Source organism: Sphaerodactylus townsendi, linkage group LG17, assembly GCF_021028975.2.
Source record: "Sphaerodactylus townsendi isolate TG3544 linkage group LG17, MPM_Stown_v2.3, whole genome shotgun sequence".
Taxonomy (NCBI): Eukaryota; Metazoa; Chordata; class Lepidosauria; order Squamata; family Sphaerodactylidae; genus Sphaerodactylus; species Sphaerodactylus townsendi.
Window position 1 is genome coordinate 6,197,038 of NC_059441.1, and position 27,665 is coordinate 6,224,702.

The 27,665-nt window shown below is 70.2% G+C and overlaps 2 protein-coding genes across 2 annotated transcripts; one reads left to right on the forward strand and one right to left on the reverse strand.

Annotated features, from left to right (window-relative positions):
- Nucleotides 1–1,611: 1,611 nt before the first annotated feature.
- On the reverse strand, nt 1,612–21,806 carry FURIN (furin, paired basic amino acid cleaving enzyme). Its single transcript, XM_048482106.1, has 16 exons — nt 21,547–21,806; nt 10,113–10,168; nt 9,637–9,917; nt 8,557–8,652; nt 7,741–7,869; nt 6,889–6,965; nt 6,551–6,639; nt 6,209–6,381; nt 5,914–6,126; nt 5,730–5,830; nt 5,545–5,648; nt 5,324–5,441; nt 4,379–4,558; nt 4,157–4,281; nt 3,544–3,660; nt 1,612–3,115 (listed from the first exon to the last, which is right to left on the reverse strand). The coding sequence occupies exons 1-16, from the start codon at nt 21,804–21,806 to the stop codon at nt 2,574–2,576; spliced, it is 2,661 nt and encodes an 886-aa protein (XP_048338063.1). The 3' UTR covers nt 1,612–2,573.
- MFAP1 (microfibril associated protein 1) lies at nt 21,693–27,586 on the forward strand. Its single transcript, XM_048482063.1, has 9 exons — nt 21,693–21,886; nt 22,012–22,231; nt 22,391–22,520; nt 22,868–23,055; nt 23,325–23,433; nt 24,617–24,777; nt 26,160–26,319; nt 26,602–26,691; nt 27,111–27,586. Exons 1-9 carry the CDS (start codon nt 21,805–21,807, stop codon nt 27,291–27,293), a joined length of 1,323 nt encoding a protein of 440 aa, XP_048338020.1. The 5' UTR covers nt 21,693–21,804; the 3' UTR covers nt 27,294–27,586.
- The last annotated feature ends 79 nt before the right edge of the window (nt 27,587–27,665 follow it).

Here is a 27,665-nt window from a genome sequence, read left to right on the forward strand (position 1 = left end):
ACAACAGTCAGGTACATGGATAATAAGGGTCTCATTTGTGAGTGAGCTGCTGATCTCCTCCAAGGGGTACGAGAGCAGGGACTTGGGGTTCAGACACCATCTCAAAAAGGGTTTTAATGCGAGTTACGATGTTGCTACTGATTTTAAATGGATTTTAATGCTCTCGTTTGATTTATATTGTCTATATTATGTTATATCACTGTTTGTTGTTGGTTTTATTGTACACCCCCCCTGAGCCCTCCGGAGGTAGGGCAGGCTATTAAATTTAATTAGTAATAGTAATAATAGTCCGCCCACGGCAGAGTAACTGAGTCATGCCTTCCCCAACTGATTGCTGTCAGGTTTGTCATTTCTGAAATGGACCCACCTGCCAAAGAAGCTCCTCCTGAAGTTTTGACAAGATTGGATCCAGGTGTTTTTGTGAAGGTCCTGTTGAAATCTGGGTAGGAAGCGTTGCACGCACAAAGCAGATCTGCTCACGGGCCTTCTGCCAGTATGTCTAAGGTACCGGGGCATTGCCTTGGATTCATCTCTGGTGTCTACAAGAATTTTATTTAAAGGTTCTCTGAAGAGCTTGTCTCCTTAAAGAGGATAAGGTACAACAGTGGTCTTTGAATGATAATCTGGAGCACCTTCCTTAGGAGGAGAGGCTGCAGCGTTCGGGACTCTTTAGTTTGGAGAGGAGACATCTGACGGCAGAAAATGTCGAATTTTTTTTTCTCTCTTTCTCACAATACTAGAATCGGGGCATACATTGAAAATGTTGGGGGGAAGAATTAGGACTAATAAAAGGAAACACTTCTTCACGCAACGTGTGATTGGTGTTTGGAATATGCTGCCACAGGAGGTGGTGATGGCCACTAACCTGGATAGCTTTAAAAGGGGCTTGGACAGATTGATGGAGAAGTCGATCTATGTCTACCAATCTTGATCCTCCTTGATCTGAGATTGCAAATGCCTTAGCAGACCAGGTGCTCAGGAGCAGCAGCAGCAGCAGGCCATTGCTTTCACATCCTGCACGTGAGCTCCCAAAGGCATCTATCTGGTGGGCCATTGCGCAGACTAGATGGACTCTGGTCTGATCCAGCAAGGCTCTTTCTTATGTTCTTAAAATCAAAGCAGCAGCAAGGGTTAGACAGCAAAGTCACAAGATGTCGGTTCTCCCTATAGGCAGGAAAAGAACTGAAGGAGAAGGGGTGGATACCTGTAGAAGATAGGAAGGAGAAAAATTCTAGTTCCTGCCTCCCTGGTAAAGTGGCAGGAATAACCCAAAAGATGTCCTCCTGCTTAATGGGAGAAGTGAGTGTTCCCCCTTCACAGAGTTCCAAGGCAGAAGCACGCTCTCCCCTCCTGCAGGAGATCCGAATGCCAGTTTGTCTCAGCCTCCTGGCAGAAGCCTCCTGCAGCCTTTCTCAAGGTGATGCAGGCACTCCTGGGATTGTGTCCAGCAGATAGTGTCAGAAATCTCTGCCATTCCTGGATTAACCGCAACTGCTTCTGGTGGGGTCTCAAAGATCAGCACAGCTCCATCATCCCGCCAGAATTGGGGTTTGACAGGGGAAAGGACAACACATGTACGTTGCATGACAAGACGACAAGGGAGGAGGCTGATTTGCATAGTTCCACCATTTAATAAACTTTAATCTCTCTAGCGTTATATCCACATCCATTAAATTAAAAAAATCTGGCCGCAGGAAACGGCTCCTTGTTTTTAAATTACAAGAAATTTTTGTGCACCAAAAAGTCATGATAGAAAAAGAGTCCTGGGCAGCCCCCGTCCCGCCCCCTGCCACGCAGTGCATGGGCCAGCAGGAGGGCGAGTCCAGGGCAGACAGCAGCAGGAGCCCAGGCCCCGCAGAAGATTGTCATCAAGAGGAGACGGGCTACAAGGCACATGAGGAAAGATGGAAGCTCCAGTGACTTTGGGCAGAGCCAGGGGGAGGAGGTGCCGAGTGGGGCTGAGCGGAGGGAGGCCGGCGGTCCTCCGGAGCTGCTGAACAGGCACGCAGCGCAACTCCTCCGAGCCCCATACCCAACAGGGAACCCACTCGCTCATCTGCCCCCTCTCCCAAGGCAGCAGAAACCGGGGCAACAGCATGCAAGGAGCAGGAAGCCCAGAGCTGCGACCAGGAGGGGCGGGGTGGGTGGGTAGGAGGGGACAAGCTCCAGCCCATTATTGCTGGCAGGGAAGGGAAGGGAAGCTGAGTCTGGAGCGCTTGTCTGCCAAAGACACCGGGGTGGTGGGGGTGGTCAAGGGACCGGGGAAGTCACAAGCTCTCGGGCCTTTCCTCCCCCTCTCAATACAGCTCCTCCCCACCCTTCCCTTCCCAAGGAAAGGAAAGCACCTCACACTCACAGGTCTCTCCCACCAGAAGGGGGACAGACAAACTGGTTCAGTTTAAAAACACTTTGGTGAGTTAAAACCAGAATTGGGCAACCGAGGACAGCTCCAGCAGCATCCACCCACAGATGGCAGGGCTCGGCTCGGCTCAGCCCTAGGAGAGGGAGCAAACAGGCGCAGAGACTCGGGGCCCCACGGCCTCCCCCCTGCTGTGCCGGGGGCCGCAGGATCATCAAAGAGCGCTCTGGTCTCTGATGAAGGCAGTCCGCTCCCCCTCTTCCTCTTCCTCCGGCCCCTCCTGCCAGGCATCGGACGGAAGCCCCTTATAGGCGACGATGCCTCCGCTCTCCAGCGAGTAGACCTTGACCCCGCGGAGGCGCAGACCCGACCGCAGCTGCAGCACAAGGAAGACGGTGACGAAGACCAGGACGATGAAGGCACAGCTCAGGCTGGCCACCAGGATGGGCAGGCGGGACGGGGGCGTGGAGAGCGGCACGCCTTCTGGCCGGGCAGGGGAGGCTCGGCTGCTCTGGGTCTGGTGGGAGCAGGTCTGCTCCTGGACGTTGTAGTGGGCGTGGACTGGGCAGGACAAGCACTGGGTGGACTCCGGCCCCAGGCAGGTGGCACAGGACGGGTGGCAGGGCACGCAGAGGTGGGGGCTCAGGTGGGGATCGAAGCTGTTCTCTAGAGGCGTGGCCATGGTGCCAGGGGTGAAGGCCGGGGGGCACATCTTGAGACAGCTCTTTTGATGGAGGTAGAATCCCTCTTCGCACACTGCAGGAGAAGGAAACAGAGAGGAGGATCGGAACGGGCAGCTCGGCAGCACCAGGGAATCCTGCAGCGGGGAAAACTCTTGATCCCCTCCCACGGCAGGGTCTGAGCGGGCTCCTACCGTGAGTCAGCCGGCCTGGGACCCAGCAGTACAGGAAGGGGCAAGGATATACTGGGGGAGGGGGCTTTTATTAGGAAGCAGCCCCTCACCAGGAACACAGTGAAGGTCAGAACACCTTCCCCAGCAGATGACAGACGTGGCAGAGACAAGAAAGCCCGTCAGGCGGCATCAAGGACGGCACACAGAGAATGCAGGCGGAAGAGCAGTGTGAAGGGAAGCCGCCGACCCCAATTGCCCACAAAGGGGAGGGGGCCCCTCCGATCCTCTCAGTCCGCAGATGCCCCACGGGGTTCTGGGCCTCTGAACTTACCCACACAAGCCTGGCTGGGAGCCAGCGTTTTGCAGCCCCCGTTCTCAAACTGGTTGGGGAGGCCGGGGGAGTCTGCGGCTGTCCCGTACAGCACGAGCGTGAACTTGGTGAGCGTACCTGTGACCGGAACAGGGGGAGTGGATCAGGCACAGGGATCCTCCCATTCCACCTTCACTCAAGGGGTTCTGCCAGCTCAGCACTGCAGGCCTTCCCTCCAGGAGGCAGCCGGGGTGGGGGGCAGCACTGAGCAGCTGGCAGACCCCCCCTCCCACCTTCCCATCCCCGAGCAAAGACAGCAGCCGCCCCCAGCTCCAGGCTCGGTGCTCTGGGGGGAGGAGCCATGGGGCGCATGCCGGGCCCTGCTGGCTGCCTCTTCTCCCCTTAAAGCCAGGAACAGGCCAGACCGGCTGCTGCTGCTGAGCCTTCTCCCGTCCGCCCACTCTGCCCTGCGGCCTCAGCCACTCGGATTAGAGCAGGAAGGGCTTAGCCAGCTGCTGGGGGAAGGGCAGAGTGTGCACAGCTGGCTTGGCAGGAGAGGTAGAGGGACGCACTCAGCTGGCATCACTAGGAGCCGGGAGCGCAAAGGGGAGAAGGTGGGGGGGGTGCCTGATACCGTAATTATTGGCTTCACTGGTGTTCTCTATCTCCAGCGCCCAGTCCCCCGACGGGTCCTCGTCCCAGGAATGTGTCGTCATGAAGGCCCAGTCGTTGAAGCCGTCCGCTGAGTAGTCGTGTGGCCTGGCCGGGGGGAAGGAGCGAGTGAGGCGGAGGGGCTGCGCTGGATGCAGAGCCCCTGTGGCACGAGCGGGGTGGTGGTGGTCGTGGCATGGCCTACCTGGCAGCGAGCAGGGTGGAGCGCGTGCCTGCCGGGCTGACGAGGTGGATGGCCAGATCTCCCCGCCGGTTGTAGGAGAGGGTGAGGCGCGCCTGCACGTGCTCCAGCTGGCTGATGTAGCTTGCCTTGCCCTGGCAGGCGTCCACCCGCTGGCGCACCTCTAACCGCTTCCCTATGTCTCTGCAGAGGGAGACAGACGGGCACTGCTCATAACGGCCAGAGCAGCGAAGCGGGCAAGGCTGCCTTGGGGGGGGGGGGGGGCGGGCAGGACCAAGAGCTGCACCCTGAGTGCCTGAAGCAATTTCTACGCTGCACTTTGAGCCCAACGGGGACGGGCGGGGTGGGAGTGGAAGGATAACATAAAATGCTGCATGTGGGCACAGCCAAAGGGAACGGAGAGCCCTGACTGCCTGCCCCGGCAACGGTCTGGAGTCATGAGGGACAGCCAAGGCCACGGGGGACAGCACTGGCTCATCAAACGGATGCACTGGGAACACCTGGTCTCAGAAACAGGTCCCTCAAGTCACAGCCAAAGCTCACGGGGGGGGGGATCGTGTGTCTCTCCAGGACGCCCCCCCCCCGGGCCACCCTCACAGAATAAGAGCTGCAGCCACCCCAGCAGACAGTGTAAGATATCTCCTCCAGCAACTAACTTCCCTTGCTGCACGCGAGGACAGCAACTGCCCCTTCCGTCTCAGCCCCAGCCGCCGTGTAGAAAGGCTCCTCCGTGACCAGCCCTGAAGAGCCCCCTGTGCAGTGCCCCCCCCCCCCCCCGGCCAAACCACAGGGCTGCATTGCCAGCAGCAAACCCCACAGGTTCCCCCTGCCCGAGTCAAGAAGGCCGCCCTTCGTTCCAGGCTTGGACAACAGAGGAAGTTTCCCACCCGGGGACCAAGCGCAGCCTCACCCCGCTCCACCCCACGCGCAGCCAGCTGAGGAACTCACTTGGGTTCCTGGAGGATGTCGACCACACACTTCCGCTGGGGGCCCACTGAGGTCCAGTTCTTGGCCAGAGCCACCATGGCCCCGGCATCCAAGAGGCCATAGCCATAGGAGTGGCTCACTGCAATCACAGAGGCAGGCAGGAGTCAGGCCTGTGTCCCTCCACTGCGCTCGCACCCAAACCCAAATGGGGATGGGTGGGGGGACAGGACGGCTGCAGCTACCTTTCCGGCCCACCCCGTTGACAGCCCAGTCGTTGGTGTTGAGGTGAGCGGGCTTGGAGGTTCTCACGACAAGGTGCTGCATGTCCCGCCAGGTGAGGTTGTTGCTACAGAAAAGGAAAGGGGGTCACCTGGCATGTAGCAGGCACAAAGAAGCCCCCAGAAGACCCCCCTGCCCAGCCACCTACTTGGCTTCCAAGGCCAGCGCGATGATGCCAGCAGCCAGTGGGGCCGAGGCCGAGGTGCCCGTGTGCGATTCGGTGCACTTCTGCCGCAGGTCTGTCGTCACCTGGGGGCGAGAGGCAGAGGAGAGGTGAGCCCCCGCTGCTCCCAGAGCCCCCCGCCCCCCAGCCCTCGCCGCGCGGGACTCACAATCTGCTTCTCGTTCTGGCTGCCGCTGCTGTAGGTAGTGGCCAGAGTGGAGGAGCAGGCCTCGCTGTACCAGGGGACATTCCCCGACTGGGTGCTGCTGCTGATGGACAGGGTGTAGATGCTGTTGGTGTAGCCGTCGCAGTTGCAGCTGTCGTGCTCCCGGCCGCCGTTCCCCGAGGCCCACACGAAGATGGAGCCCAGCCCGTTGCGCCCCTGCAAGGGAGAGGCAGCGAGGCTGAAGCAGCAGCCCCACCGCACCGGCCCCCAGACCTGTCGGCCCAGCCGGCCCGCTGACCTGGCTGACCCCCCTGTAGAAGGCCTCTTCGGCCAAGCGGGCGGGGCCGTCCACCGTCTTCCCGTCATCCTCGGGGCCCCAGCTGGCGCTGTAGATGTGGATGTGGTTGGGGCTCAGGCCCAAGGATTGGGCTTCCACGGCATCGGTCACCTCCCCGTCCAGCATGCGCACACCTGGGCAAGAGGCAGCGTTACTGTGACGCCCCTGGCGGCAAGTCTCAGAGGCCAACGTGCACCCCCCTCCCCCTGCTCTGGGGGCCAAGTAGAGCCAAGTGGACTTTCCAAAAAGAGAAACCTCCCCATTCTGGACCAAAGCAAGAAGGCGTCTCTGCAGGCCGCTCACCTCCAATCTTGGCATTGTATGCCACGCCCACACCACAGATGCCGTTGTTTGCCACACCGGCCACTTCACCTGCGCACCGTGTGCCATGTCTGCACCCGGACAGAGAGAAAACAACACAAGTGGGTCTGCAGGATCCCATCACCATGGGGAACTTGGCGGAGGAAGGGGGGTGTGTGTGTGTGTGATGCCTGGCCGACGGCATCTTGTCTTTTTCTGCACCCAGCGCGATACGCATCCAGGGCCGGAAGGACAGGCCCAGCCTCCAGGAGAGGACCAGCCCACTCTGGGTAACCCCCTCCCCCCACTTCCTTCCCCTCTTCCACCAGAAAGACACTTACCTGTTCTCATTCATCTGCGTGTAGCGGGGCTGGGGATCCGAATCCTGGTCGTTCACATCAAAGCTGGCCGCAGGGTCCTGCAGGAGAAACACACGGTCAGCGCCTCCCCTCCTCAAGACACACCCCCCCCCCCAAACTAGTCCAGGAGCGCTTCCTGGCTCTGCTTCACACAGCACCGTCCCAACTTAGGCGAGTCCTGCTCTCGGGAGGTGGGGTGGGGTGATTCACACAGGATTGGGGTCCTCGTGGGACGATCCGCAGCAAAACTCTCCAACTCCGAGGTGCAAATGCTGCTGCAGCCGTCCCTCGTGATGGCCCTCCCCTCCCCCCTCAGGCTCCAGTCATCTGAACCCCCCAGAGTTCCTCCCCAAGTGTGGACCACCACCCCACAAAGTCCACTACAGGCCCCCTAGTGAATCCACCTCAACTCTGGGCCTACCCTCGAGCTCCATCCAGGGCCGCGGTGGAAACAAGCGCCACCCCAAAGCCCCATCCGCCAAAGGCTCCCACTGGGGCCAGGAACAGCCATCGCGGCCCCCTCGCATCACCTAGGGAGGCACCGAGTGCTGCTGCAACCCCGCTTGACAACAGTCACGCCCAACTGCGTAGCCCGGGAATGAGGCAGTGAGCCCAGCTGGGAAACACCCCCCTCCCCTGAGAAGGTCAGAGTTGGGCCGTTTCTTCCTTCGGCACTTTTACCTGGACTCCAAGAGGGGATCTGAGGGAGCTCCTCCCCCCCCCCCCACCGCTCCCAGGAGCGCAAAGTCCAGGCAGGGAGCAGAGACGCACGCAGAAAGGACCAACACTGCCAGACACGCCCCTGTGCCGCCCCCTCCCCTCCCCCCGACTCACATAATTGACTTCTAGATCCGGGTGGTTCTTCTCAATGCCGTCGTCCAGAATAGAGACCACAATGCCTCGGCCGGTGTAGCCCTGTCGCCAGGCCTCCCGCACGTTCAGGTCTCGCTGGTTCCCGTTAGACTGAAAGAACAGGTGGCAGCCCGGTCAGCCCAGCCTTCGGGGCACGCCGCCACCCCACAGCCCTCCCCCCGCCTGCTCGCAGTCCCCGTTTTCGCACACTCTTCTGCACACCTCAGAGGCTGTGGTGGGGAGCACTCTGCTAAGCTGAGCCAGGCCCAGCCGGCTCCAGCTCTCTCTGCAGACGGCCCCCCTCAGGGCCACCCAGCGCCTGATGCCCTTGCAACGGCTCTGCTTTTGCCAAGTCCCCTGCTGGAAACGCCATGCCTGCCACCTCCTTGTCCTCAGCAGAGATTCCTCTGTTCCAAGGAGCAGCTGAGGCAGGGGCTGGGCTCTCTCTCCAGCAGGATCAAAGCCCGCAGGGTCATGGATTCAGAGAAAATGCCGCTCTGCTCCATTTGAACCCAGAGCCCAAGAAAGGGCATGGATTTGCTTGTGGGCTGACACTAAGCCCCAGGGCAGGAAGGAAGTCGTTAACTCTGCAGGAGGGGGAAGAGGCCGCAACCAATCCTGTGAGGGCACAATTGCACCCCGCCACGTCACGTGGGTGGAGCCACGCCGCTAACAGCCCAGGCCCCGCCCTTCTTCAAGACTATGATTCTGGGTGGTTTCAATCAGAACAGAGTACAGAGAACCATCCTGCAGGCCCTGCCTCCCAGCCACGAGAACCTGCATCCCGCCCTCCCTTACCAGGTACCACTGCTGAGGGAACTTGGGGTCTGTTGGCTCCAGGAAAACATCTCGTTTCTTCCGTCTCTTGGCTACCTGCTGCTCCAGCCAGTGCACCTGAAGTGGGGAGGAAGATGGTGATTATGGGCAGGCACGCAGCATCCCCAGCCTCTTCCAGTCATGCCAGCCTTCAGGTGCACAGAATCTTCACAGCACTGCTCAGGTCCTCCCAACTAAGCTCCACCGTCCAAAGAGGCAGCCAGAGTCTCGCAGGCCCTCCTTTGGGGACCAGGCCCAGAAGTGCCTCAGCAGACTCCAGGACAAGCGGGTGGGGGCAAGAGGACCCTCCCCCTCCTGGCCTCCACAGCAGCCGTAGCTAAATGCCACCAGCATCGGTGATTGGCAGAGTAACTAGATGGCGTGTGCCTTCATTGTTTTCCCATTTCAGAAAGCCAATTCACATGGGCACGTACATGCTTCCTTTGGGGCCTGAACACCGGCCAACTTCCCTTGGCTGCACCACACATCAAAGACTGCTGACACCATCAAAGACTTTTGATGTATTCCCCCCCCCAATCCCCCAACATGGAGATGCTGAAGACAATTTAATTTCAGGGTTCCTATCGGCACCCACACAGTTCTGCTCAGCAGACTGAGGATTGGTTGGGTCTCCTGATGACCAGGCACTATTTCTTCTGGACCACGGGGGCACCCCTGCCGCTTCCGCCTTTCCAGAAGCTCTGGGTTGGAGACTCTCTGGTGCAGAAGGAAGGGGCAGGAGGCAGACCTGTTGTCTGCTTCGCAGCTGGAGAGATGCTGGCCGGCCAGCAGGCTGCTCATCTGCAGGGCTTTCCTCCCCAGCCCCAAACAAAGGCAAGCGGAACCCCTCAGAAACATCTATGTCTACAGCCCACTGTGGGCTGAGAGCCAGGACCACCGAGGAGGCAGGCAAGAAGCCTCGGTCCAGAGCACGAGAACCTGTCCGGAGTGTCAAGGCCACGGAGCCAGCTGCCGCAGAGACCAGAAGCAGCTTCCGCAGCAGCAGCCGTGGCCACGCAAGCAAGAACAGGCCGAGTTCCATCCAATTGCCTCCAGACTCACCTGGGGCTCCCTGCTCAAGGCGCCGTGCCAGCCTGGGTGGGAAGAGAGCGACCGCTTCGCCACGCCTCGGTGGCAGAGGAGAAAATAGTCGTCAAAGATCTGGAAGCAGTGAAGAGCAGTCAGAGCAGGAAGCGCAGCAGGCGGGCAGCTCTGAAGACCAGCGGGGGGAGGCACAGGGCGAGGGGTGGGGGCTGCTCCTCCCCCCCCCCGCCCCAGAGTCTTCCCTCTCCCCTTCCACCTTTCCCAGCAGGCCACAGGGACTGCCAGACACTCCAAGCCAGCTCAAACACAACGTTGCTGCTGCTCTTTCAGCAAACCTCCCGTGACGGACCCAGAGCAGCAACTGCAGCAGCAGCCGCTCTGCAAGGGCCCCACAGCGTATGGGGGCTGGGCTGAGGGGAGACAGCCCTGCTCAGCTCTCAGGTGCACCCCATGACCTTGCCCATCAGATGGACATGGAGCTTCTGGGCGGGCACCTGCTCCAGTGAGGAGGGATGGCAGAGCCAAGCCCCAGCGCTGCCTCTGAGCCAGGCTACAGGGGGAGGAGTGAGCAGGAAGGGGGGGCAAGTGGGGGCAGCAGCCAGCCGGAAGGAGAGCTGGGTCTGGGACCCCCCCCCCAACCCCACATGCCCCAGTTGGGCTAGAAAGGCGGACAGCAAACAGCTCAACTCAAGAGGCCCGCAATGGAAGCATGAACCACTATGCAGAACTCTGGGGAAAGGGACGCCCCCCTCTTTCCCTGCCCACCCACCCCCATCCCAGATATTAGTAAAATACACTCCCTCACCCTTCACCCGCCAAGGAGGAAGGGGGCACGTGAGGTACAGCAACCCCTGTGGGTCTGTCTCTCTGGGGAAAGAAATCGCCCCCTCCAGCTCTTTTGGGTCACCACAGCAGCCCCTCCCACCAGGCGTGTCCTCAAGGGCTGCCCTGTGACTCCGCTGCAGACAAAAGCAAAGGGCCTCCAGTCGCCCGGCTCAGCACTGCCTGCCCTCTGCCAGTCTGGGCCGGGCAGGGAGGCAGAATTGGAGGAGGGCGGGCAGGTTCTAGGCCCGTGGTGGCGAACCTTTGGCACTCCAGATGTTATGGACTACAATTCCCATCAGCCCCTGCCAGCATGGCCAATTGGCCATGCTGGCAGGTCCCCCCCCCCCCCCACCCCCCCCCCCCCCCACCCCCCCCCCCCCCCACCCCCCCCCCCCCCCACCCCCCCCCCCCCCCACCCCCCCCCCCCCCCACCCCCCCCCCCCCCCACCCCCCCCCCCCCCCACCCCCCCCCCCCCCCACCCCCCCCCCCCCCCACCCCCCCCCCCCCCCACCCCCCCCCCCCCCCACCCCCCCCCCCCCCCACCCCCCCCCCCCCCCACCCCCCCCCCCCCCCACCCCCCCCCCCCCCCACCCCCCCCCCCCCCCACCCCCCCCCCCCCCCACCCCCCCCCCCCCCCACCCCCCCCCCCCCCCACCCCCCCCCCCCCCCACCCCCCCCCCCCCCCACCCCCCCCCCCCCCCACCCCCCCCCCCCCCCACCCCCCCCCCCCCCCACCCCCCCCCCCCCCCACCCCCCCCCCCCCCCACCCCCCCCCCCCCCCACCCCCCCCCCCCCCCACCCCCCCCCCCCCCCACCCCCCCCCCCCCCCACCCCCCCCCCCCCCCACCCCCCCCCCCCCCCACCCCCCCCCCCCCCCACCCCCCCCCCCCCCCACCCCCCCCCCCCCCCACCCCCCCCCCCCCCCACCCCCCCCCCCCCCCACCCCCCCCCCCCCCCACCCCCCCCCCCCCCCACCCCCCCCCCCCCCCACCCCCCCCCCCCCCCACCCCCCCCCCCCCCCACCCCCCCCCCCCCCCACCCCCCCCCCCCCCCACCCCCCCCCCCCCCCACCCCCCCCCCCCCCCACCCCCCCCCCCCCCCACCCCCCCCCCCCCCCACCCCCCCCCCCCCCCACCCCCCCCCCCCCCCACCCCCCCCCCCCCCCACCCCCCCCCCCCCCCACCCCCCCCCCCCCCCACCCCCCCCCCCCCCCACCCCCCCCCCCCCCCACCCCCCCCCCCCCCCACCCCCCCCCCCCCCCACCCCCCCCCCCCCCCACCCCCCCCCCCCCCCACCCCCCCCCCCCCCCACCCCCCCCCCCCCCCACCCCCCCCCCCCCCCACCCCCCCCCCCCCCCACCCCCCCCCCCCCCCACCCCCCCCCCCCCCCACCCCCCCCCCCCCCCACCCCCCCCCCCCCCCACCCCCCCCCCCCCCCACCCCCCCCCCCCCCCACCCCCCCCCCCCCCCACCCCCCCCCCCCCCCACCCCCCCCCCCCCCCACCCCCCCCCCCCCCCACCCCCCCCCCCCCCCACCCCCCCCCCCCCCCACCCCCCCCCCCCCCCACCCCCCCCCCCCCCCACCCCCCCCCCCCCCCACCCCCCCCCCCCCCCACCCCCCCCCCCCCCCACCCCCCCCCCCCCCCACCCCCCCCCCCCCCCACCCCCCCCCCCCCCCACCCCCCCCCCCCCCCACCCCCCCCCCCCCCCACCCCCCCCCCCCCCCACCCCCCCCCCCCCCCACCCCCCCCCCCCCCCACCCCCCCCCCCCCCCACCCCCCCCCCCCCCCACCCCCCCCCCCCCCCACCCCCCCCCCCCCCCACCCCCCCCCCCCCCCACCCCCCCCCCCCCCCACCCCCCCCCCCCCCCACCCCCCCCCCCCCCCACCCCCCCCCCCCCCCACCCCCCCCCCCCCCCACCCCCCCCCCCCCCCACCCCCCCCCCCCCCCACCCCCCCCCCCCCCCACCCCCCCCCCCCCCCACCCCCCCCCCCCCCCACCCCCCCCCCCCCCCACCCCCCCCCCCCCCCACCCCCCCCCCCCCCCACCCCCCCCCCCCCCCACCCCCCCCCCCCCCCACCCCCCCCCCCCCCCACCCCCCCCCCCCCCCACCCCCCCCCCCCCCCACCCCCCCCCCCCCCCACCCCCCCCCCCCCCCACCCCCCCCCCCCCCCACCCCCCCCCCCCCCCACCCCCCCCCCCCCCCACCCCCCCCCCCCCCCACCCCCCCCCCCCCCCACCCCCCCCCCCCCCCACCCCCCCCCCCCCCCACCCCCCCCCCCCCCCACCCCCCCCCCCCCCCACCCCCCCCCCCCCCCACCCCCCCCCCCCCCCACCCCCCCCCCCCCCCACCCCCCCCCCCCCCCACCCCCCCCCCCCCCCACCCCCCCCCCCCCCCACCCCCCCCCCCCCCCACCCCCCCCCCCCCCCACCCCCCCCCCCCCCCACCCCCCCCCCCCCCCACCCCCCCCCCCCCCCACCCCCCCCCCCCCCCACCCCCCCCCCCCCCCACCCCCCCCCCCCCCCACCCCCCCCCCCCCCCACCCCCCCCCCCCCCCACCCCCCCCCCCCCCCACCCCCCCCCCCCCCCACCCCCCCCCCCCCCCACCCCCCCCCCCCCCCACCCCCCCCCCCCCCCACCCCCCCCCCCCCCCACCCCCCCCCCCCCCCACCCCCCCCCCCCCCCACCCCCCCCCCCCCCCACCCCCCCCCCCCCCCACCCCCCCCCCCCCCCACCCCCCCCCCCCCCCACCCCCCCCCCCCCCCACCCCCCCCCCCCCCCACCCCCCCCCCCCCCCACCCCCCCCCCCCCCCACCCCCCCCCCCCCCCACCCCCCCCCCCCCCCACCCCCCCCCCCCCCCACCCCCCCCCCCCCCCACCCCCCCCCCCCCCCACCCCCCCCCCCCCCCACCCCCCCCCCCCCCCACCCCCCCCCCCCCCCACCCCCCCCCCCCCCCACCCCCCCCCCCCCCCACCCCCCCCCCCCCCCACCCCCCCCCCCCCCCACCCCCCCCCCCCCCCACCCCCCCCCCCCCCCACCCCCCCCCCCCCCCACCCCCCCCCCCCCCCACCCCCCCCCCCCCCCACCCCCCCCCCCCCCCACCCCCCCCCCCCCCCACCCCCCCCCCCCCCCACCCCCCCCCCCCCCCACCCCCCCCCCCCCCCACCCCCCCCCCCCCCCACCCCCCCCCCCCCCCACCCCCCCCCCCCCCCACCCCCCCCCCCCCCCACCCCCCCCCCCCCCCACCCCCCCCCCCCCCCACCCCCCCCCCCCCCCACCCCCCCCCCCCCCCACCCCCCCCCCCCCCCACCCCCCCCCCCCCCCACCCCCCCCCCCCCCCACCCCCCCCCCCCCCCACCCCCCCCCCCCCCCACCCCCCCCCCCCCCCACCCCCCCCCCCCCCCACCCCCCCCCCCCCCCACCCCCCCCCCCCCCCACCCCCCCCCCCCCCCACCCCCCCCCCCCCCCACCCCCCCCCCCCCCCACCCCCCCCCCCCCCCACCCCCCCCCCCCCCCACCCCCCCCCCCCCCCACCCCCCCCCCCCCCCACCCCCCCCCCCCCCCACCCCCCCCCCCCCCCACCCCCCCCCCCCCCCACCCCCCCCCCCCCCCACCCCCCCCCCCCCCCACCCCCCCCCCCCCCCACCCCCCCCCCCCCCCACCCCCCCCCCCCCCCACCCCCCCCCCCCCCCACCCCCCCCCCCCCCCACCCCCCCCCCCCCCCACCCCCCCCCCCCCCCACCCCCCCCCCCCCCCACCCCCCCCCCCCCCCACCCCCCCCCCCCCCCACCCCCCCCCCCCCCCACCCCCCCCCCCCCCCACCCCCCCCCCCCCCCACCCCCCCCCCCCCCCACCCCCCCCCCCCCCCACCCCCCCCCCCCCCCACCCCCCCCCCCCCCCACCCCCCCCCCCCCCCACCCCCCCCCCCCCCCACCCCCCCCCCCCCCCACCCCCCCCCCCCCCCACCCCCCCCCCCCCCCACCCCCCCCCCCCCCCACCCCCCCCCCCCCCCACCCCCCCCCCCCCCCACCCCCCCCCCCCCCCACCCCCCCCCCCCCCCACCCCCCCCCCCCCCCACCCCCCCCCCCCCCCACCCCCCCCCCCCCCCACCCCCCCCCCCCCCCACCCCCCCCCCCCCCCACCCCCCCCCCCCCCCACCCCCCCCCCCCCCCACCCCCCCCCCCCCCCACCCCCCCCCCCCCCCACCCCCCCCCCCCCCCACCCCCCCCCCCCCCCACCCCCCCCCCCCCCCACCCCCCCCCCCCCCCACCCCCCCCCCCCCCCACCCCCCCCCCCCCCCACCCCCCCCCCCCCCCACCCCCCCCCCCCCCCACCCCCCCCCCCCCCCACCCCCCCCCCCCCCCACCCCCCCCCCCCCCCACCCCCCCCCCCCCCCACCCCCCCCCCCCCCCACCCCCCCCCCCCCCCACCCCCCCCCCCCCCCACCCCCCCCCCCCCCCACCCCCCCCCCCCCCCACCCCCCCCCCCCCCCACCCCCCCCCCCCCCCACCCCCCCCCCCCCCCACCCCCCCCCCCCCCCACCCCCCCCCCCCCCCACCCCCCCCCCCCCCCACCCCCCCCCCCCCCCACCCCCCCCCCCCCCCACCCCCCCCCCCCCCCACCCCCCCCCCCCCCCACCCCCCCCCCCCCCCACCCCCCCCCCCCCCCACCCCCCCCCCCCCCCACCCCCCCCCCCCCCCACCCCCCCCCCCCCCCACCCCCCCCCCCCCCCACCCCCCCCCCCCCCCACCCCCCCCCCCCCCCACCCCCCCCCCCCCCCACCCCCCCCCCCCCCCACCCCCCCCCCCCCCCACCCCCCCCCCCCCCCACCCCCCCCCCCCCCCACCCCCCCCCCCCCCCACCCCCCCCCCCCCCCACCCCCCCCCCCCCCCACCCCCCCCCCCCCCCACCCCCCCCCCCCCCCACCCCCCCCCCCCCCCACCCCCCCCCCCCCCCACCCCCCCCCCCCCCCACCCCCCCCCCCCCCCACCCCCCCCCCCCCCCACCCCCCCCCCCCCCCACCCCCCCCCCCCCCCACCCCCCCCCCCCCCCACCCCCCCCCCCCCCCACCCCCCCCCCCCCCCACCCCCCCCCCCCCCCACCCCCCCCCCCCCCCACCCCCCCCCCCCCCCACCCCCCCCCCCCCCCACCCCCCCCCCCCCCCACCCCCCCCCCCCCCCACCCCCCCCCCCCCCCACCCCCCCCCCCCCCCACCCCCCCCCCCCCCCACCCCCCCCCCCCCCCACCCCCCCCCCCCCCCACCCCCCCCCCCCCCCACCCCCCCCCCCCCCCACCCCCCCCCCCCCCCACCCCCCCCCCCCCCCACCCCCCCCCCCCCCCACCCCCCCCCCCCCCCACCCCCCCCCCCCCCCACCCCCCCCCCCCCCCACCCCCCCCCCCCCCCACCCCCCCCCCCCCCCACCCCCCCCCCCCCCCACCCCCCCCCCCCCCCACCCCCCCCCCCCCCCACCCCCCCCCCCCCCCACCCCCCCCCCCCCCCACCCCCCCCCCCCCCCACCCCCCCCCCCCCCCACCCCCCCCCCCCCCCACCCCCCCCCCCCCCCACCCCCCCCCCCCCCCACCCCCCCCCCCCCCCACCCCCCCCCCCCCCCACCCCCCCCCCCCCCCACCCCCCCCCCCCCCCACCCCCCCCCCCCCCCACCCCCCCCCCCCCCCACCCCCCCCCCCCCCCACCCCCCCCCCCCCCCACCCCCCCCCCCCCCCACCCCCCCCCCCCCCCACCCCCCCCCCCCCCCACCCCCCCCCCCCCCCACCCCCCCCCCCCCCCACCCCCCCCCCCCCCCACCCCCCCCCCCCCCCACCCCCCCCCCCCCCCACCCCCCCCCCCCCCCACCCCCCCCCCCCCCCACCCCCCCCCCCCCCCACCCCCCCCCCCCCCCACCCCCCCCCCCCCCCACCCCCCCCCCCCCCCACCCCCCCCCCCCCCCACCCCCCCCCCCCCCCACCCCCCCCCCCCCCCACCCCCCCCCCCCCCCACCCCCCCCCCCCCCCACCCCCCCCCCCCCCCACCCCCCCCCCCCCCCACCCCCCCCCCCCCCCACCCCCCCCCCCCCCCACCCCCCCCCCCCCCCACCCCCCCCCCCCCCCACCCCCCCCCCCCCCCACCCCCCCCCCCCCCCACCCCCCCCCCCCCCCACCCCCCCCCCCCCCCACCCCCCCCCCCCCCCACCCCCCCCCCCCCCCACCCCCCCCCCCCCCCACCCCCCCCCCCCCCCACCCCCCCCCCCCCCCACCCCCCCCCCCCCCCACCCCCCCCCCCCCCCACCCCCCCCCCCCCCCACCCCCCCCCCCCCCCACCCCCCCCCCCCCCCACCCCCCCCCCCCCCCACCCCCCCCCCCCCCCACCCCCCCCCCCCCCCACCCCCCCCCCCCCCCACCCCCCCCCCCCCCCACCCCCCCCCCCCCCCACCCCCCCCCCCCCCCACCCCCCCCCCCCCCCACCCCCCCCCCCCCCCACCCCCCCCCCCCCCCACCCCCCCCCCCCCCCACCCCCCCCCCCCCCCACCCCCCCCCCCCCCCACCCCCCCCCCCCCCCACCCCCCCCCCCCCCCACCCCCCCCCCCCCCCACCCCCCCCCCCCCCCACCCCCCCCCCCCCCCACCCCCCCCCCCCCCCACCCCCCCCCCCCCCCACCCCCCCCCCCCCCCACCCCCCCCCCCCCCCACCCCCCCCCCCCCCCACCCCCCCCCCCCCCCACCCCCCCCCCCCCCCACCCCCCCCCCCCCCCACCCCCCCCCCCCCCCACCCCCCCCCCCCCCCACCCCCCCCCCCCCCCACCCCCCCCCCCCCCCACCCCCCCCCCCCCCCACCCCCCCCCCCCCCCACCCCCCCCCCCCCCCACCCCCCCCCCCCCCCACCCCCCCCCCCCCCCACCCCCCCCCCCCCCCACCCCCCCCCCCCCCCACCCCCCCCCCCCCCCACCCCCCCCCCCCCCCACCCCCCCCCCCCCCCACCCCCCCCCCCCCCCACCCCCCCCCCCCCCCACCCCCCCCCCCCCCCACCCCCCCCCCCCCCCACCCCCCCCCCCCCCCACCCCCCCCCCCCCCCACCCCCCCCCCCCCCCACCCCCCCCCCCCCCCACCCCCCCCCCCCCCCACCCCCCCCCCCCCCCACCCCCCCCCCCCCCCACCCCCCCCCCCCCCCACCCCCCCCCCCCCCCACCCCCCCCCCCCCCCACCCCCCCCCCCCCCCACCCCCCCCCCCCCCCACCCCCCCCCCCCCCCACCCCCCCCCCCCCCCACCCCCCCCCCCCCCCACCCCCCCCCCCCCCCACCCCCCCCCCCCCCCACCCCCCCCCCCCCCCACCCCCCCCCCCCCCCACCCCCCCCCCCCCCCACCCCCCCCCCCCCCCACCCCCCCCCCCCCCCACCCCCCCCCCCCCCCACCCCCCCCCCCCCCCACCCCCCCCCCCCCCCACCCCCCCCCCCCCCCACCCCCCCCCCCCCCCACCCCCCCCCCCCCCCACCCCCCCCCCCCCCCACCCCCCCCCCCCCCCACCCCCCCCCCCCCCCACCCCCCCCCCCCCCCACCCCCCCCCCCCCCCACCCCCCCCCCCCCCCACCCCCCCCCCCCCCCACCCCCCCCCCCCCCCACCCCCCCCCCCCCCCACCCCCCCCCCCCCCCACCCCCCCCCCCCCCCACCCCCCCCCCCCCCCACCCCCCCCCCCCCCCACCCCCCCCCCCCCCCACCCCCCCCCCCCCCCACCCCCCCCCCCCCCCACCCCCCCCCCCCCCCACCCCCCCCCCCCCCCACCCCCCCCCCCCCCCACCCCCCCCCCCCCCCACCCCCCCCCCCCCCCACCCCCCCCCCCCCCCACCCCCCCCCCCCCCCACCCCCCCCCCCCCCCACCCCCCCCCCCCCCCACCCCCCCCCCCCCCCACCCCCCCCCCCCCCCACCCCCCCCCCCCCCCACCCCCCCCCCCCCCCACCCCCCCCCCCCCCCACCCCCCCCCCCCCCCACCCCCCCCCCCCCCCACCCCCCCCCCCCCCCACCCCCCCCCCCCCCCACCCCCCCCCCCCCCCACCCCCCCCCCCCCCCACCCCCCCCCCCCCCCACCCCCCCCCCCCCCCACCCCCCCCCCCCCCCACCCCCCCCCCCCCCCACCCCCCCCCCCCCCCACCCCCCCCCCCCCCCACCCCCCCCCCCCCCCACCCCCCCCCCCCCCCACCCCCCCCCCCCCCCACCCCCCCCCCCCCCCACCCCCCCCCCCCCCCACCCCCCCCCCCCCCCACCCCCCCCCCCCCCCACCCCCCCCCCCCCCCACCCCCCCCCCCCCCCACCCCCCCCCCCCCCCACCCCCCCCCCCCCCCACCCCCCCCCCCCCCCACCCCCCCCCCCCCCCACCCCCCCCCCCCCCCACCCCCCCCCCCCCCCACCCCCCCCCCCCCCCACCCCCCCCCCCCCCCACCCCCCCCCCCCCCCACCCCCCCCCCCCCCCACCCCCCCCCCCCCCCACCCCCCCCCCCCCCCACCCCCCCCCCCCCCCACCCCCCCCCCCCCCCACCCCCCCCCCCCCCCACCCCCCCCCCCCCCCACCCCCCCCCCCCCCCACCCCCCCCCCCCCCCACCCCCCCCCCCCCCCACCCCCCCCCCCCCCCACCCCCCCCCCCCCCCACCCCCCCCCCCCCCCACCCCCCCCCCCCCCCACCCCCCCCCCCCCCCACCCCCCCCCCCCCCCACCCCCCCCCCCCCCCACCCCCCCCCCCCCCCACCCCCCCCCCCCCCCACCCCCCCCCCCCCCCACCCCCCCCCCCCCCCACCCCCCCCCCCCCCCACCCCCCCCCCCCCCCACCCCCCCCCCCCCCCACCCCCCCCCCCCCCCACCCCCCCCCCCCCCCACCCCCCCCCCCCCCCACCCCCCCCCCCCCCCACCCCCCCCCCCCCCCACCCCCCCCCCCCCCCACCCCCCCCCCCCCCCACCCCCCCCCCCCCCCACCCCCCCCCCCCCCCACCCCCCCCCCCCCCCACCCCCCCCCCCCCCCACCCCCCCCCCCCCCCACCCCCCCCCCCCCCCACCCCCCCCCCCCCCCACCCCCCCCCCCCCCCACCCCCCCCCCCCCCCACCCCCCCCCCCCCCCACCCCCCCCCCCCCCCACCCCCCCCCCCCCCCACCCCCCCCCCCCCCCACCCCCCCCCCCCCCCACCCCCCCCCCCCCCCACCCCCCCCCCCCCCCACCCCCCCCCCCCCCCACCCCCCCCCCCCCCCACCCCCCCCCCCCCCCACCCCCCCCCCCCCCCACCCCCCCCCCCCCCCACCCCCCCCCCCCCCCACCCCCCCCCCCCCCCACCCCCCCCCCCCCCCACCCCCCCCCCCCCCCACCCCCCCCCCCCCCCACCCCCCCCCCCCCCCACCCCCCCCCCCCCCCACCCCCCCCCCCCCCCACCCCCCCCCCCCCCCACCCCCCCCCCCCCCCACCCCCCCCCCCCCCCACCCCCCCCCCCCCCCACCCCCCCCCCCCCCCACCCCCCCCCCCCCCCACCCCCCCCCCCCCCCACCCCCCCCCCCCCCCACCCCCCCCCCCCCCCACCCCCCCCCCCCCCCACCCCCCCCCCCCCCCACCCCCCCCCCCCCCCACCCCCCCCCCCCCCCACCCCCCCCCCCCCCCACCCCCCCCCCCCCCCACCCCCCCCCCCCCCCACCCCCCCCCCCCCCCACCCCCCCCCCCCCCCACCCCCCCCCCCCCCCACCCCCCCCCCCCCCCACCCCCCCCCCCCCCCACCCCCCCCCCCCCCCACCCCCCCCCCCCCCCACCCCCCCCCCCCCCCACCCCCCCCCCCCCCCACCCCCCCCCCCCCCCACCCCCCCCCCCCCCCACCCCCCCCCCCCCCCACCCCCCCCCCCCCCCACCCCCCCCCCCCCCCACCCCCCCCCCCCCCCACCCCCCCCCCCCCCCACCCCCCCCCCCCCCCACCCCCCCCCCCCCCCACCCCCCCCCCCCCCCACCCCCCCCCCCCCCCACCCCCCCCCCCCCCCACCCCCCCCCCCCCCCACCCCCCCCCCCCCCCACCCCCCCCCCCCCCCACCCCCCCCCCCCCCCACCCCCCCCCCCCCCCACCCCCCCCCCCCCCCACCCCCCCCCCCCCCCACCCCCCCCCCCCCCCCCCCCCCCCCCCCCCCCCCCCCCCCCCCCCCCACCCCCCCCCACCCCCCCCCTCCCCCCCCCCCCATCACCCCCCCCCCCCCCACCCCCCCCCCCCCCCCCCCCCCCCCCCCCCGCCCCCCCCCCCCCCCCACCCCCCCCCCCCCCCATCCCCCCCCCCCCCCACCCCCCCGATCTCCCCCCTGCCCCCTCCCCCCCCACCCCCCCCCCCCCCCAACAGCCCCTTCCAGCATGGCCAATTGGCCATGCTGGAAGGGGCTGATGGGAATTGTAGTCCATAACATCTGGAGTGCCAAAAGTTCGCCACCATGGCTCTAAGGTGCTACTGCTGGACTTGAGCCCCCCTCGGCGCCTGCCCCAGGCCGGCCGGCCCCCGGCTCAGCGCACCGCCCTTCCCGCCCTCGGCGGCTAAAAACCGTCCCTGCAGAAAAGTCAGCGCGGCCAGTTGTGGCTCGCCCCCCCCCCCGCCCTGAGCGACTGACGACAGCTGCGGGTCTCACAGGTCTCACTGCGACGCAGCGTCTCCTGCTGCCTCCGGACGCGGGGTGGGGGGGGGGGGACGGCAGCAGCAGCAGCTCCGGCGCTCTCAGGAGCCAGGCAGCGGGTGACACCCCCCCCCGCCCCGCATGCAGACGTCGCTCTCCCCCCCCCACCCCCACCCCGCGGTCCGGAGGCTCAATTCAGCCCCTTCCGCCCCCGCCCCCCCCCCGCTGCACAGGACGGCCCAGCCAGAGCGGCCCCCGCCCGGAGCCCCGCGCCCGCCCGCCCGCCCATCAGGGACTCACCACCCGCCGGCGGAGGGGAGCCGCTCAGCAGAGGCCGGCGCTGGCAGGGCGTCCCGGGGCCCCGGGGGAAGCGGCCCAGCGCCGCGGCATGTCGCTCGGCGGGCCCGACGAGGAAGGGCGGCTGCGGCGCTCCAGGCGCCCCCCCCCCCGCACGGCAGCCTCCTCCGGCGAGCGAGCACGGACAGCCACTCACGCAGGGTTGCGTCCGGTCCCCCCGCCGCTCCGCTCGCCTGCCTGCCTGCCTGCCTGCCCGCCACCAATCAGAGCCCAGGAGGAAGTCCCGCCCCCCGCGGACTGAGGCGGTCCCCACGGCCTGCTTCCGGAAGTGCGCGTCTGGGCGGCGGAAGGGCTTCCGGGTCGGGTCAGGCGGTGTTTGTGGTGGCTGGTCGCGCTCGGTCGTTGGGGCCTCTTCCGTCGCCGCCGCCGCCTCCCCGCCGCCGCCGCCGCCGCCATGTCGGGCTCCAGCAGCGCCCTCATGAAGCAGCCCCCGATCCAGTCGACGGCCGGGGCCGTCCCCGTCCGCAACGAGAAGGGTAAGTGGGGGGCCGGGGCCTGGGCCTGGGCGGGGGCGGGCGGTCCCCTGGCCCCGGGGCGCCGGCATGGCTGTGCGGCCCGCCCGCCGACCGCGGCCCCCCGCTGCGCTGCTCTCCTCCCGCAGGGGAGATCTCCATGGAGAAGGTGAAGGTGAAGCGCTACGTGTCCGGCAAGCGGCCCGACTACGCGCCCATGGAGTCCTCCGACGAGGAGGACGAGGAGTTCCAGTTCATCAAGAAGGCGAAGGAGCAGGAGCTGGAGCCCGAGGAGAAGGACGAGGACCTGGCCAGCGACCCCCGCCTGCGCCGCCTGCAGAACCGCACCAGCGAGGACGTGGAGGAGAGGTCGGCCCCCGCCGGGAGGGAGGGGGGGAGGGAAGGGGGCACAGAGAGAGAGCGCGCTGGGAGCCCCCGGCAGAAGGGGGAGGGGGGAAGGGACCTCAACCCTATCACGGGGCAGCTTCTGGAGGGGCTTTGGCTTACGTCTGAGGTTGTATATTCTAGGCTGGCGAGGCACCGGAAGATCGTGGAGCCAGAAGTAGTGGGGGAGAGTGACTCAGAAGTGGAAGGCGAGGCATGGCGCATGGAACGAGAGGACACCAGCGAAGAAGAAGAGGAAGAAATTGATGATGAGGTACAGATCTGGTTGCACTCCTCCTGGCTGTCCGTGTTCCTAGCTTTGAAGCTTGCAAGAAACAGAGTTATTCCAGAACCGTCAGAGGTTGGGCATTCATGCTGTTGCACTCATCTGAATTTCAGAGGTCTCTTTTTCTGCAGGAACAAGTTGTTCAATAACATAGCTTGTACCAAATCAGTAGCTGTCCATGGATTCTAACGGGTAGTGGTTCTCAGCACTAGGTATATGTGATCCTTGAGCTGAAGATGCTAAAGAACAATCTCAACTTTTATTTTATTGCATACATAACAAATCTCTCTTATGGAGCCACAGGGGCTTCATGCTTCACTTTCCCCTTTTGTTAGGAAATTGAGCGCCGCCGTAGCATGATGCGCCAGCGTGCACAGGAGCGGAAAAATGAGGAGATGGAAGTGATGGAGTTGGAGGACGAAGGCCGCTCTGGGGAGGAGTCAGAGTCTGAGTCGGAATATGAGGAATACACGGACAGCGAGGACGAGACTGAGCCCCGCCTTAAGCCAGTCTTTATCCGCAAGTAAGCACTGTTGTCTTTTAAGTAGCATATAACAGTCATCACCTGATTTCATTTCAGGATGGCAACAGAAGGGACAGGGAATCTGCCTCGGAAGAATTCCCTTTTTTGTAACAATAACACAGGTTTTTTTGTTGGCAGCATAGGAGGCTCTGGAATTTCCCAAAAGAGGCTGGGTGGGAAAGTAGATTGATGAACAGAATCTAGAAGACAGTTTCATTGCTGTTTTCGGGCTTAACAAGCATAGGGCTCACCAAAAATGTCTGCTGCAGGAAGGACCGAGTTACAGTCCAGGAGCGAGAGGCAGAAGCACTGAAGCAGAAAGAATTGGAGCAGGAGGCCAAGCGGATGGCTGAGGAGAGGCGCAAATACACGCTTAAGGTAACAGTAAAATAGTGAATTCTTGCATGAGAGTGAGAGAGAAAATTGTAAGATGGATTTGTAATTGGTTGACTGACAGAACACAAAGGGTGCTCACCAAAAATTCTTCTTCATCCTGGAGAGAACTGATTAACCTTGTTTTGTTTTAAAATTTTGTCCTGTTTTATATGCCAATAAAGGCTTGTGTTTAAAAAAAACTGATTAGCAGGGTGCTACAGGATTTTGTCCTGGGCCCAGTGCTATTCTGTATTTTTATTAACAACTTGGATGATGAAATAGAGGACATACTACCGGTAATCGAATTTGCAGATGACACCAAAGTAGGAAGGGTAGCTAATGCCCCAGAGAACAGGGTTAGAATTCAAAATGACCAGGACAAATTAGAGCTGAACCTAAGCTAACAAAATTAATTTCAATAATTGTAAGATACTGAGGCAGAAAAAATGAAATGCACAGATATAGGATGGGGGCACCTGGCTTGACAACAGTACATGCAAAAGGGTTCCAAGAGTCTTAGTAGACCGCAAACTGAACATGAATCAGCAGTTTGGTGTAGCCGCCAAGAAAGCCAATGCAATTCTGGGATGCATCAATAGGAGTATAGTGTCTAGACCCTAGGGGCATAATATTCTGCATTGGTCAGACCTCACCTGGAATACTGCATCCAGTTTTGGACACAATTGAAGGATATTGCCAAGGTGGAGTGGGTCTAGAAGAGGGTGACCAAAATGGTAAAAGGTCTGAAATCCATGCTGTATGAGAAGAGACTTGGAAAGCTGGATATGTTTAGTCTGGAGAAGAAAGGGTTAAGGGATGACCTGATAGCCATGCTTAAATATTTGAAAGGATGTCATGTTGAAGATGGAGCAAACTTGTTTTCTGCTGCTTCAGAGACTAGGACAAGAAGTAATGGAGACAAATTATGAGAAAAGAGGTTCTACCTAAACATTAGGAAGAATTTCCTTACAGTAAAGGAAATTCGACAGTGGAATACAATGCCTTGGAGTGTGCTGGAGTCTCCTTGGGAGGTTTTTCAACAGAGGCTGGATGGCCATCTGTCAAGAGTGCTTTGATTGTGTCTTCCTGCACGGCAGGGGTTGGACTGGATGGCCCTTGTGGTCTTTTCCAACTCTTTGATTCTATCATTCGATTAGAAAACTCACCCTATTGCTTGGCAATGCAGATTGTAGAAGAAGAAGCCAAGAAAGAATTGGAGGAAAACAGGCGCTCCCTGGCTGCCCTCGATGCTCTGGACACCGACGATGAAAATGATGAAGAAGAATATGAGTCATGGAAAGTGCGGGAGTTGAAGCGCATCAAGCGAGACCGTGAGGAGCGGGAAGCGTAAGTGCACTCATCCCATGCCCTATCTGTGAAGAATGCCTTAGGGAGCTGGGGATGTTTGGTATGGAAAAGAGAAGGTTAAGGGGGAGCATGGTATCCGTGTTTAAAAATTGGAATGGATGTCATGTTGAAGAAGAAGCAAGCTTGTTTCCTTCTGCACCAGAGACTAGGGCATGGTGGCGGGCTGATGGGAATTGTAGTCCATGAACATCTGGAGAGCCGCAGGTTGCAGACCCCTGGACTAGGACAAGGACTAATGGATTCAACATGCAGGAAAAGAGATTCCACCTAAACATTAGGAAGAATTTCTTCTTGATGGTCAGGGCTGTTCGATAGTGGAATACACAGCAGCTTGTTTCTGCTGCGCCAGAGATTAGGATATGCAGACTACTAGGGCCTAGAGAAAACATTAGGAAAAACTTTCTGACAGTAAAGGTTGTTTGACACTGCCTTGGAGGGTGGTAGAGTCTCCTTCTGTGGAGGTTTTTAAACAGAGGCTGGATGGCCATCTGTCAGGAGTGCCTTGATTGTGTATTCCTGCATGGCAGGGGTTGGACTGGATGGTCCTTGTGGTCTCTTCCAACTCTGATTCTGTGAAAATAAGGGAGTAATATGTGGGGGCTGCCTTCTGGACAGGTGATATTCCGTTCATGTCATCAAAAATCTATTATGGAAAGAATATCAGTGGAGAAGTCTGATGGTGTTTGTATTTTTTTCCCCCTTTGGTCTGCTAGAGGCCAGGTTTGGCTTAAAAAGCAGGACAAAAATAGCAAGAGTGTGTTGCTTGGAAACCTTCACTTCACAACTAGATAATGCAGAAAAAAGATGCAAGTATAACCCAATTTTTAAAAAATCAAAAGCTCAGTTAACTTAATTCCATTAGTTTTTAATTTGGTTACTGTGAACATCTTTTTTTCAGCATTAAAATGTACATAAAAGCAAACATATTAATGCTGACACAGCATTTTAAATGTTAATCAGAACTTCTGTCAACATACTGAGAAAGAAGCAGGTTTTAAACGTAGAACATGTTCAGCATCCAACACGGATGACAATAGAAGGCATATTACATCATTGTGTAAATTGCAGCAGACTATTTTTCTGCTCTCATTACCAGTCTTGCTTCTAGATAATTCTGAGTACTAATCTTTAGGCAGATAGATGTCTGATTACAGCAGAAGCTTCAGAAGCAGTTGTCAGAGCAACTGGTTGTCATGCACGCTTAGTACTCGGGAAATGCATCCATTAGTCGGAGAGCTGATTCAAGAGTGATTTTCATTGGCTTTTTCCCTTCTCGTTGGCTTTTGTAAGTCGCTCAGACCTGGCCGCAGGGGCAGGCATAGTGAGATCGTCTACACAGACTGAAGTTTTCCTTCCTATAGGTTAGAGAAGGAAAAGGCCGAGATTGAGCGGGTACGGAACCTGACTGAGGAGGAACGTCGAGCAGAGCTCCGCGCAAACGGCAAAGTCATCACCAACAAGGCAGTCAAGGGCAAATACAAATTCCTGCAGAAGTACTACCACCGCGGGGCCTTCTTCATGGTATGCGGGGAGAGAACCCCAGACTTTGTCTACAGACAGTTCTTTCTGCTGTAACTATTCACTTTTGAAGCTTCTTGCTTCTGGAATGCGATGGGAGCTGTGTTGAGTTTGGTGTGTGCCTGATGGCTTTGCAGCTGGGTGGGAAAAGAGGGTTATCTTAAGAACTGGCCCCTGCTTGTCTAGACTAGCCGTGGGGTCACCTTCCTCCGACACCTACCTTGGAAATGAGAAAATGTGTAAAAGCAAGGCCCCCCTACTGATATCTGACTCATAATTCCCCAGGATGAAGACGAAGACGTGTACAAGAGAGACTTCAGTGCCCCAACTTTGGAGGATCATTTCAACAAGACCATCTTGCCAAAAGTCATGCAAGTGAGTGTAAAGAAAGAGCATTTCAGGGGGGAGGGAATCACTGCCTATGTTCTAACTGGGGGCTGCAGCTGACTTTTGTTTTCCCATATGTATGCATACTACACCCCCCCCCCCCCAAATGCCTGGGCCTTTACTCAAATCTTATGTGTTTATTTGACATATTAGTAGTAGTACTATTTCACAGCTGGAATCAACTGGTTTTCTGGGCTGCGTGGCTGTGGTCTGATAATTTTTCCTCATAACATTTTGCCCTCACTCATGGCTAGGATCTTCGTACTGTGACCTGCCTCTGAAGATGCCAGCCATAGACACGTGCAAAATGTTAGCAGCAAAAACTGCTGGAGCACAGAACACCCAAGCAGGCTGTTCACTTGATCAATACTTTTCCTTTCTCTTCAAAATTCTCTTCTGCTGTCCAGGTTAAGAACTTTGGCCGTTCTGGGCGAACAAAGTACACGCACTTGGTGGACCAAGATACAACCTCCTTTGACTCTGCCTGGGGCCAGGAGAGCGCACAAAATACCAAGTTCTTCAAGCAGAAGGCGGCAGGGGTGCGAGATGTCTTTGAGAGACCTTCTGCCAAGAAACGGAAGGTTAACTGAAGGGTGAAGATCCGAGTATGACATGTTGCCATGTTGGGCAAGAACTCTTCCCCTCCTTTACTTGGAGGCCAAATCTCCTTGGCTCCCTCCCTTGTAGTGGAACCACCAGTCAGCACCAGCTCAGTAGGCTCTTGGACCCCCTGCAGAAGAACTGGCGACAGGGCACGTCCTGTTCTTTGTGTGGTGTGTGGGCGCACTTTCTGGGCAGACTGTACATTATCTTCTGTTCTTTATGTCGGGGTAATGGGGAAAAAGCAGGATGAAACCATATTAAAGTGTTTTTTTTCCTTTTACACTGCTGTTGCTGTGCTGCTTAGTGGTGGGAAAGAGGAGATACTGCAGGAGCCGCAACTAAGGCCTGCTGGTGGCAGA